The sequence below is a fragment of the Dasypus novemcinctus genome, chromosome 3 (genome assembly GCF_030445035.2).
Source record: "Dasypus novemcinctus isolate mDasNov1 chromosome 3, mDasNov1.1.hap2, whole genome shotgun sequence".
Classification (NCBI taxonomy): domain Eukaryota; kingdom Metazoa; phylum Chordata; class Mammalia; order Cingulata; family Dasypodidae; genus Dasypus; species Dasypus novemcinctus.
This window is the reverse complement of record NC_080675.1, coordinates 80148539-80160731: the sequence shown is the minus strand read 5'-3', so window position 1 is coordinate 80160731 and position 12193 is coordinate 80148539. Positions and strand designations below refer to the sequence as shown.

The window sequence follows — 12193 nt, the reverse complement described above, 5'->3', positions numbered from 1 at the left end:
CAAGAACTCTTTGGTTCATTGCTATATCCAAGCACCATACAGTAAAAGGTAATTATTTATTGACTTTAGAATAAACATACTAGACCTCAATTGCACTGTCCAATATGGCAGCTACTAGCCATATGTAGTTACTTAAAATTTAATTAAAAATCAATAAAATTGGGAAGTGGGTGTGGCTCAAGCAGCTGGGCACCCGCCTACCACATGGGAGGTTCTGGGTTCAGTTCTCAGTACCTCCTAAAGAAGACAAGCAAGACAGTGAGCTGACATGATAGGCTGGTGCTGCGAGCTGACCCAACAAGGAAACACAATGAGAAGCACAAGTAGGAAGTGGAGCTGGCTCAAGCGATTGGGCACCTCCCTCTCACGTGGGAGGCCCCAGGTTTGGTTCCCAGTGCCTCCTAAAAAGAAGAAGAGCAGACACAGCACACAACAGAGAGCAGACAGTGAGCACAAACAACAAGGGGGGAGGAATAAATTTTTTAAAAATCTTAAAAAAAAATTAATACAATTAAAAATCCAGTTCCTCATCCTCACTAATCACATTTCAAGTGTTAAAAGCCACATGTTGGGAAGCAGATTTGGCTCAACTGATAGAGCATCCATCTACTATATGGGAGGTCCAGGGTTCAAACCCAGGGCCTTCTGACCCATATGATGAGCTGGCCCACATGCAGTGCTGATGCACATAAGGAGTGCCATGCCACGCAGGGGTGTCCCCCACATAGGGGAGCCCCACGTGCAAGGAGTGCGCCCCTCAAGGAGTGCTGCCCCAAGCAAAAAAAGAGCAGCCTGCCCAGGAATGGCACTGCATACATGGAGAGCTGATGCAGCAAGATGATGCAACAAAAAGAGACACAGATAGCCAGTGCCGCTGACAAGAATGCAAGTGGACACAGAAGAACACACAGCGAATGCACACAGAGAGCAGAAAAGAGCAGGGGAGGAGGGGAGAGAAATAAATAAAAAATGAAAATCTTGAAAAAAAAAAAGCCACATGTTTTGGCCACCATACTAGACAGCACATATAATATTACTATCATGGCAGAAAGTTCTACTTGTCAGTGTTCCTTTAGAATATCAAGTCTTTTAAGAAAATGAGTTAAGCCTAATCAGGGCCTAGCAGAATAATATGTTTGTTTGTTTTTTAATAAAAAAATAGGAAATAGGAAAATATTAAAAATGAAATTATGTAAAATACATATCTTAAACTAAAGGCAAAGCAAAAGACAAAACTCAACTGTGATTAGAACATTTGTAGTGTCACTCATACTATTCATTAGCCCATAAATAGGAAAAAAATTATGTATGCATAATCTACAAGCATTACTTTGGGAGTACTAATTTTCAACAGACAGTAAAATGTAGAATGCTCCAGAGACCTTAAACTAATGATGGGTCCTAAAAAACCCAGACAAACAAACAAACAAAAAAAGCAAAAAACCTATTCACACCTTAATATAACTATAGAACATTATAGAATATAGAATGACATATATTCTATAAAAATGCAAGATACATTCCTAAGAGGTGAGTTGACAGTTGGCTGGTGTCAACTTCCCTTCAGATGTGTAGTTACCTAACCTCAACAGGCAACAATAGAAATATTTCCTAAAATATATCTATGTAATCTAAAGCCTGTTCTTTAATATATCAACTGCAGTCTCTTTTCCTTTGATTAGGCCTATAACAGACATTTTTAAAAGATACTCATTTTTCCCCTTAACTTTAACTTTCCTATGCAATGAGATCAGGCTGATCACATGTTTATGGCTAATGAATAAAATACTACAAATCTGTCATATTTGCAAGCACCATCAGATATCTTAGGGTCTGAAAACTAAATTCCCTGGTTATAAGTCCTTCATAAGTAGAGTTGTTCTTAATTCTTTAGCTGGTAACCTAAGCAAAGGACTCATGGAGTCTATCAGGATTTATTTTATCATTCTGTGAGCATATAAATGTACATTTATTTTTAAAAGGGAAGCAATTACTTACAATACTACCACTTGGGTATACATCAAACCTTAATCTAACATAGATAATTCTACATAAAACTCTATAGAGAAGATACTGAGTTTTACCTGATTTGTGTTGCTTTAACAATAGCAGACTCATATAATTCTTTTTTAGTGGGTTGTACCTTGTATTTGAATAACAAGGGATCAATTGCATCTTTTTTCTTCCTAAAAGAAGTGAAAAGACAAACTGGTTAATAATTTCTTTGGAAATGTGAAATTTTAAATGGAAACCTATTTTTAAGAATATACTATACAGATAAAGTAGATACAACCCCAGGTATTGGTTCTTTCGAGGGCTAAAGAGACCCACAGGTTCTATGGTCATGGCAGATGGGGTTCACTGCCATGTCAGTTGGCCCTTCTTTGGAGCTGGTGTTTCTGCGTGATGGAGCTGGACACAGATGGGATCTCTTTTCACAAGACTTTCATGCTACTTTACTGGAATTGTAGTTTGTGCTGGGGTTTAAGATATATCTAGGGGATTTGAATCTCTGGACTGACAATATGATAGCCAGGCCCTGAGCCTCAACAGACTTCAGCTCCTACACTCTGATTTATTGAACTTACCCCACTCAGCTAACATGGAGTTGAAGAAGGTCAACCACCACACCATGGAGCCTAGAGTGCCTACAACTGAAAGCAGGAGGATTGCATCCAGTATCCATGTGGAATCTAAGCCTCCTCTTGACATAGATGTGCAATGGACACAACCAGTCCAAGGTCCACAGAGAAAATGTGGCATTGGTGTGGGAAAAGTGGCCATGGTGGCTGCTGGGTGCAGGGAATGGGAGGAAGAGATGAGATGCGGAGGCTTTTTTGGGACTTGGAGTTGTCCTGGGTGGTGCTTCAGGGACAATTACTGGATATTGTAGATCCTCCCAGGGCCCACCAGATGAAACGTGGGAGAGTATGGGCTATGATGTGGACCACTGACCATGAGGTGCAGCGATGCCCAGAGATATACTTACCAAATGCAATGGATGTGTCATGATGATGGGGGAGAGTGTTGCTGTGGGGGGAGTGATGGGGTGGGGGCGGTGGGGTTGAATGGAACCTCATATTTTTTGAATGTAATATTTTTAAAAAATGAATAAAAAAATTAAAAAAACAAACAAAAAAAACAAACAAACAACAAAAAAAGAATATACTATAATAGAATCTTATGCACTTTTAACTAGGTTTTTATAAGACACACCCTACCCACCATCAGGCGCTATTTTATTTTAGTCACTCAATAAGTTTTTTCATTCAATAAATTTTTCTAGGATGAAGAAATTAACTAGAGATGAATAATCATAGTACCTAATTTGGTTATATAAATTTGTGTTTTTTCCTCGTAAACACAAATTGGTTTTGCTTTTAAACTTTCTTCTTCATAGCTACCTAATTCAAGAGCAAAAGTAGAGATAATATAGTTTACTCTATTTTAAGAATTGGTACAGGGGCTACATATTTAATCCCTCCATCTGCTGACTTCTCATCTTTTCTTACTTTGGAGGTATATTCATTCATTCACTGAATCAATCAATAGTTAAGAGCATACATTGTGAAGGACATTACTCTAAACAATGTAGATTCAATAGTGAACAAAACAGAAAATCTCCACATTACATTCTAGTGGGAAGAATGTATTGCAGTGCAGAGGTTACTATTTCACATAGGGTGATCCCTGATAAACTGATGAGGTAGATCTTCCAAGAGAAGTGGACATTTAAGCAGAGATCTGCAAAAATATAGGAACCATGGGAAAATTTTCAGGAAATGAGCTTAGAGAGAGGAGCATGTAAAGGCTCTAAGGAAGAAGCTTACCTAGTTTGCACAAGAATCCGGATGAATAAGGTGACAAAAGAAGAAGAGAGGCAGCCGCAGGGCCAGATTATATAGAGCCCTATTGGTCACCATTAAAACTTTCAAATAGGCTATCAAGGGCCACTGAAGTATTTTAAATAATGGGGTAATAATGATTTAACTTAGTCTTCAGCATGATCACCCTGGCTGCTATATGGAGAATAGACTATGGATCAAGAATTCAAACAAGGAGACCATTTAGAAAGCTATTGCAATAAATTATATGAGAACTGATGGCAGTATACACTAAAATGGTAATGGTGGCAGTGAGAGAATAGGATTCTGGAAATGATGCCTCTGTAAATGTATGAGTATATATGAAAAGGACGTAAGTAGAGGTTATAGAGAAGACAAACACTGGGGGATGAGAGTAAGCTATAGTAAAAGTGATATAAATATATTACTCACAAAGCTGGTGTGGAGTGGGTTTCAACACAAAAAAGATACAAGAGACATTCACACACACAAAAAAACACATATTTATAAAATGTGGTATACACATACAATAGAAAATTATTCATCCTTAAGAACATATGAAGTCCTGATATGTGCGACAACATAAACTGTGAAGACATCATGTTGAGTGAAATACACCATGTGTACATAGAGTAGGCTGTGTGATGAGAATAAAAGGACAAATATTGTATGATTTCACTGATTAGAAATGAACTCACAGAGTCAGAATTTAGAATATAGGTTATCAGGAGACAGGGTAGGGACAGGGAATGGGAAATTAAGGCTTAAACTGTACATGGTTCCTATTAGGAATGATAGAAATGTCTTGGTGGTAGTGATGGTAGCACAATATTATGAATGCAATGAACAGCATCGAAATACATACCTGAATATGATTAAAAGGTGAAATGTTAGACTGTATATATGGTAAAATTTAAAAAAAATTTAATCCAAGGAACTACACTACACAGTGAACCCTAAGTTCAACCATGGACTTTAATTAATAAAACAATCATAAAAATGTGTTATCATCTGGGATGTAGATATAGCTCAAGTGGTTGAGCACTTGCTTCCCATGAACAAGGTCCTGGGTTCGATCCCCAGTACTTCCTAAAACAAAAACAGACAAATAGGATGGTTGGACTCCCACCTCCCACATGGGATGTCCTGGGTTCAGTTTTGGGTGTGTCCTGAAAAAACAAAAATGAACAACAAGCAAAACAAATGAAAGAAACCAAGTCAGGGAAGCCGATGTGGCTCAGTGGTTGAACACTGTCTTCCCACATACAAAGTCCAGCGTTCAATCCCCAGCCCCCAGTATCTCAAAAAAAAAAAAAAGTGCTCTCATCAATTGTAACAAATATTCCACACCAATGTAAGTTGTTAACAGGGTGGTATATGAGAATCCTGTATTTGACACAATTGTGTAAACCCATGACTTTTCTAATGAAGAAAAAGAGAGAGAGAGAAATGAGTGAAAAACAAACACAAACCATATTTACATGGAAGCATTAAATCCAAGTTGGAGGGCAAAGTACCTTCAAGTATGTTTACATGGAAACCCAGGATATACATAAATCAGGAAATACATTTAATCATTCAACTCATCCCCTTTTAGTTCTATAACACACGATACTCAAATATTACATTTATAGAAATCAGATAACTATTTCAATGATTTAATTAGAACAAAACTTTCTTTTATAAATGACATCATTCAATATGCCTACTTATGTGTGTAAGTTTTAATTTTACATTTATTTTATCATAAAATATCATAACAACTATTTTTGTTACTATCGTATGAACGGAAATTGATAATAAATAATTTTAAAAACTTCTATACCAGCACAACAGAAGTAACAAAAAAACACAAAACTACACTTTCAACATAAAGGTTTCTTTTAAGAGAGAGATCAAGTTTTGTTGCTACAACTTTTCTGCAATAACAGTCTACCAAACGATTAAGCTTTTGGCACAGATGGTTACTTATGATGGTATGTTTTGCAGAAATTTAAAATGTTAAATATTATTTCTCACCCATTAAAATCTGCACATAAGAACTACATTTAGCAAAATAATTAGGTCTACTTCTTTAAAAATAATATTCAGTCTCCATAATTTTACTAACAATTAGGCAGGTTATCATGACAGTTAGATTATATTCCATGAAAGGAATTCAGTTCCTTTAATATTTTTAAACTAAATATATATTTTTCAGAATTCAATTCCTTTAATATTTTAAAACTAAATATATATTTTTAAACTAAATATATATTTCTCAATTATTCCTAAAATAATTAGTTTTCCCATGTGCTTATACAAATCAGCACCAGGATATGGGATATTACCAAAAATGTGCTTGTTATTCATGTACTGTTTCCAGATCAGGGTAATATTTTTATTATCTATTATCTTAGAGATGGGTTCATTGTAAAGAATAGCTAAGAGGCAGCTCTGCTGATTTTATACCCTTAAATCACAATAACAGATTATTTTATATTACTTGGAAAGAGTCAATCACCTAATAATCTGAGTTTGTACAAACACCATATTTAGTTTCTTCTATAAATCCTACAAGAATTTTTCACCCATACTTGACACACCTGGCTACTGAAACCTGACAGTAAGCTAGCAAATATTTTAGTCAGGAATGTCTATCAATTTAGTTCAGTTTTCAGAGAATTTGTGATTGCAGATGAACTTCACTATTTGGCTGTTATATTAAGAGGGGACACCTGGATCAAGTAATTATACAGATTGTGTTTTCACCACTGTGAAGATTTTCACAAATAATTTTGAAATTTATTAGTTACTTTTGAAGAAAAGGTTGGACATAAATGTAACATTACTGAACCCATTCTAGAAGGCAAATATTAAGAGAAATGTAAAGAAAGGAACACTGACAGAAAACACACATATACACTTCAGAGAAGACTAGGGGACAACACCTTAAACCTCTCTAGCTCAATTTTATAAGTTGCAAATTAAATTATTGTCTCTAAGTGCAGTTCTTAATTTTATCCAGTACTATAAATAACAGCCAAGAAGTCAATTTTTAAAAGAAAATGTTTTCAGATGCATAAAACGAATAATCCTAAATTTATGGCACCATTACATAAGCTACACAAAGAAACTCAGTAGTAGTATAAAAATTAGCCTCCTCTAACTCAAAAGCATATTTAGATACGTGTATCAAAGGTTATGATACATATCATGGTAAATAGATGAATGAGAAAATGACCTCATATCTTTATTCTAGAGTCCAATTCTGATAAAAGTATTAGAGATTCTACAAAAGGGTTAGAATCTGAGTCAGAAGGTACAAAGCTGTCCAAAGTGGCAATGTGTACATGGAGTAGGCTTTGTCATGAGAAGGAAAAGGAGCAATTCTTTCATATAGCCTCTTTCACAAATTTAGTTTAAGAACATGTTAAGGTGTTAATGCCAATCCTTAAAACAAATAATTGATCTGCTCCCCTAAACCTTGAGTACTGTCCACCAACAAAAGCTGGCCTACCATGGTAAATGTGTAGCTACTGCTTAGCTCAATCAAATGCTTCAGTTAGTGCCCACAATGACAAGTTTATTTAATATCTTAGATCAAAATTTTCCAAAAGCATTCCAATAAACTAATACGAGCATAAATGAGATTTTACATGAACTTAATACTAGCATTTTTACTTATATCTATACCTATGTGTACACTCATCTGATTTATAATTAACTCCATTTAAAAGCTGCAATCTTTTGACACAGTCCAAACAAAATGCATGGACTACTGTTGAGCACTCATTTGAGATTTTAAACCACATGTAGACAGTTCTTATCTACATGAGATATTCTTTCTCCAACAGCACTCAACAAACCTAGGCTATCAAAAGACTGAATGTTAGAAGGTAATAAAGTTTCTTTACTATATACAACATTAAGTATTAATAAAGTACAGAAAAAATTTTTCCAGGTAAACAAAACTGAGATGTATAAATATAATTGAATGAAAGCTAGCTGCAAGTGTTCTTAAGCAGCTGACTATATCCCCCTTTCTCCTGATTCAGTTTTGAAAATTCTGTTGTTCAACCAGATTGTTTAAATGGGTAATAAATACACCATGGTATCAAAGCAAGGGAGGGAGTAAGGGATGGAGAGAGGGAGGGAGAAAAAGAAAAATTTCAGAGGAATATCATTAGCCAATCTGATAACCAATTTAAATAAAAATGACTTACCCATTTTGAAAAGAACTTTGTGTTTCTGAATCATCACTATCACTGATGATAACAGTTTCTCCATCTATGCTGTTGACATGTCCATTAGCAAAACCATTTTGATGGGATGGAGGGAAAACTTCCAAAACCCTACACTGCAACCTGAAATAAATGATATAATTAAAGAAGCAAATCATTTGATATTTGATATTTTACAATCCAACATTTCAGAGAAATCTAATTATTTTGGACTGAAAAGCTATTTTGTTTTATAGAAACTATGGCCAATTGATATAACCAATTTAATAAAAAAGATCTGTATCATTCAATTTAAGGTAAGACACCATTTAAAACTATACAAAACTATTTTAAAGGTCACTTACCAAGATTGTTAACAACTATATTCTTAACTGTTTAGAAAAAATCAAATATTAGCATAATACCTTTTTCAAAGCATCTAATATTTTAAATTTTGAAATTCTCCTGACTATAACCTTTTCTACCCTCACTATAACTTTTATTGTGATTCTGATCCCTCGAAAACTTCCTACTTCCTATTACTCTGATACTGGCTTCCTTACCTCTGTCCCCACTATCTGGATTTCACGGACTGTAGCTTCAGACTCACTCACCCCAATTAAAATATGCCTCAACCCCATTTCTACGGTGCCATTTTCAATAAGAAAAACAAAAAAACAAAAAACTACCCACATTCTCCATACTCCCTCTTCCAGGTTCTTTACTTTTCTGTCTTGAAATTATAAGTCTACTACAAATTCATAGTTAGGATCTCATTGTTAGAGTTGATACAATTTTTGTTGCTTTCCCAAGGTAAATTTCTGAAAACTTCTCTCTTAAGTCCCAATCCCAGCCCTTAATATTAGAAAAACGAGAGAGGAGATCCTAGCTTAGGTGCCTTGACTTCTTTCTTCTCCACCTCAAATGTCCATATTTTTCGTTACTCCTCATTTTCCTACATCAGAGGGATCTCTTCCATCCCTTTCCTTCCTCTTTACCCCTAGCTCCATCACATTTCTCTTTCTATCTTCAGCCTCCCACTGTTTCAGAATCCTGGAAAGCTTTTATCTACCTTCAGCTCTCCAGAGAGCTGGGCACGGATTCTTCTTTCTCCACACCCTCTAGAAACGTCCACTCTTATCCCTCATGGGGACCAGGCATTACTAATGCCAAGTTCGATTTCAAGAACAAAGAGTTCTCTTACATGGAAGTGCACGGATTGAAAAAGTGTAAGGGGAAAAGCTAAGTAAAGATAATCTGTATCTGTGCCAGTAATACTCTGTATATATTTTGCTTCTATTAAAGACTATTTCGTTGGCTAAAAAATGAATTGGTCACTCCCCATCAATTTATAATCTGCTCCTTAGTGCTTCATCTTAAATTCCCAGTGCTTACACACATCTTCTCAAGTTTTAAAAACAGCCTTTTCATATATCTTGATATCCTCACTCAATAGTCTTCTCTCTTTCCATCTACTGCCAGGTGGCCCAAATGTGTGGTTTATATAGTTTATATAAATGTGTGATTTATATAGTTATATAGTTTATATAGATTTATATAATTCCACCACTCACTCCTTAATTCCTCGCAATTCTGGTGATCTGACACAGAAACTAGCCCCACAAAAGTCACAATGATATACCGGTCAAGAAATCTAACAGCCCTGTCTCAGTTTTTACTTCTGTAATCTATGATACCCTTTCCTTCAAAAGAATTCACCTCCACTTTTACGGTTCTAAACCTTCACGTTTTATCTATCTTTCTAACCGCATCTTCTATTTGGCTGGTTCTTGTTCTCCCACTACCAAATGTACTAATTTCCCCCAAAGTTCTATTAGCTGTCTCTTGGCATATACTTTTCCTTGTTGCTTTCATTTAAGCTCTATAGAAATGACTGCCATCTCCATTCTGACTTCCAATTTCTAGTAATGTAGTCATTAAAAATAAATTCCATGTCAATACAGGTGTGTTTAAACTACGAAGTTTCATCACAATAACAAGTGTTGGTAAGGACGTAGAGCCATTCTGGAAAACAATTTGGCAGTTCCTCAAAATGCTAAACATACGACTTAGCAATTCTATTCTTAGGTATTTACTTACCCAAGAGAACTGGAAACATATGTCCACATAAACACATGTACATGAATGTTCATAGGAGCATTATTTATGAATAGCCAAGGGGCAAAAACAACCCAAAAGTCCACTGACTGATAAATGGATAAATAAAATGTGGTATGTCCATACAATGAAATATTATTCTACAAAAACAACAGGAATGAAGTACTGACACATGCTACAACATGAATGAACCTTGAAAATAGTATGCTAAGTGAAAGAAGCCAAACACAAAAGATCACACATTGTATGTATGATTCATTTAATATGAAACATCTGGAAAGGGGAATTCCATAAAGACAAAGTAGATTAGTGGATGCCACAGGTTGAGGGGGGTGAAGAGATGGGCAGTGACTGCTAATGGATATGGGATTTCTTTGTGGTGTGCTGAAAATGCTCTAAACGTAAGATTGTGTACAGTTCTATGAATATACTAAAAAACACTGAACTGTACATTTTAAATGGATGTGAAATGTATCTCGATAAAGCCTTTAAAAAACAAAAGACAGACTCACAAGTAAAAGCAAGATATAACAGAAGGCAAATAAAAAAAGAGAGATAGCACTGACAGAATTATATCTTGGCACCCCTAAACTCTTATGCAATCCAGGGGGAGGTTTTTATCAACTAAGTATATCCTAAACACATACAGTTGTTTCTCATTATTTATGGTAGTTATATTCTATGAAGTTTCTGAGAATACTGAACCAGCTAAGGGAAATATAGGGTTAGGTTCCTGAGAGCATCTGGTCATAATATGTCAACAACCAATCAATACATAACCTTGTTTTATGGGTAATTCTGTTAGAAGACACTTTATATTATTTGCCTTCTTAAGTTTGCATACAACGAATTCCTAGGAAGTTCTTAGTTTCACCAGACTTTTAGAGACTGTCCCCATCTACTGTCATGTAGAAACAGTATCACTCCCTTCAGAACATTTTAGAGCAACATTTAAGCAAAGCCTCAGAAGATAAGTTTAAGTAAATTTAATCATAAATTGTATTTGGGGCAGGTAATTGAAGCTCATTAAATAAATGGTTGATTCCTTAACACTGAACTCATAGCCAACAATACTATGAAACTCAAACCTGAAGGAAGCTTATCTGATAACACATGTATTTTCACCCAAAAGGCACATGATGGCCTTCTTGCACTTAAGGAACACCAGTCAGCACTCCAGCACTATGCTTAGGGGCCATTTTAAATTAACATTTCAATAGTTTTTAATATATTCACAGATAGGTGCAACCACCAAAACAGACAATTTCAGAACATTTTCATCACCTTAAAAAGGAAGTCTGTAAGCTGTCACCCTGTTTCTCCATTCTTTTCTCCAACCCTAAACAACATTAATTTACTTTGTCTTTACAGATTTTCCTATTCTGTACTTTCCTATGATTGGAATCACGTAATAAGTGAACTTTTGTGACTACTGCCACTTAGTCTAATTTTTCAAGGCTCATTCAAATTGTAGCATCTGTCAGTACTTCATTTCTTTTTCAAAAAATAAATTTTTATTTGAGAAGTTGTGAACTTCAAAACAATCATGCACATGTGTGGAATTCCCATACAACACCCTTCTAACCAACACACTACATTGGTGTGGAACATTTATTACAAATTATGAGATAATATCATCAGACTATTACCACTAACTATGGTCTATAGTGTACATTTTTCCCATACCCCCTATTATTAACATAATATATCTTTGGCATTGATGCAAGAATGTTAAAGTATTGTTATTAACTACAGTCTATAGATTCTATTAATTGTATTTTTCCCATGCTTTTCTACATTCTTACCTCCTTGCAATAGTGATGTAGATTTTGTTCTAATTTATAGAAAGATACTCTTGTATTTGTACTATTAGCCACAATGCTCATCCATTTCTGGGTTCATTATGTAATGTTTTTTAGTCTGCTTAGGGCCATTTTAAACAACAAAATCACCAGCAAAAAGCACAGAAATGCGAAAAAAACCATGGCATTAAATATAGCTTATACAGGACACTTGTTTATATTATAA

At 35.1% G+C, this 12193-nt stretch overlaps 1 protein-coding gene across 4 annotated transcripts in view; it reads right to left on the bottom strand.

Annotated features, from left to right (window-relative positions):
* The window catches only part of BAZ1A (bromodomain adjacent to zinc finger domain 1A), an 80741-nt gene that overhangs the window by 42270 nt on the left and 26278 nt on the right, over window positions 1–12193 (bottom strand). For all 4 annotated transcript variants that reach the window (XM_004467896.5, XM_058293556.2, XM_012528779.4 and 1 more), the window contains exons 4-5: window positions 8051–8191; window positions 2085–2186 (exon numbers count right to left, since the gene is read on the bottom strand). In XM_004467896.5, the coding sequence (XP_004467953.2) occupies window positions 2085–2186; window positions 8051–8191 (243 nt within the window). The remainder of the gene's footprint in view (window positions 1–2084; window positions 2187–8050; window positions 8192–12193) is intronic.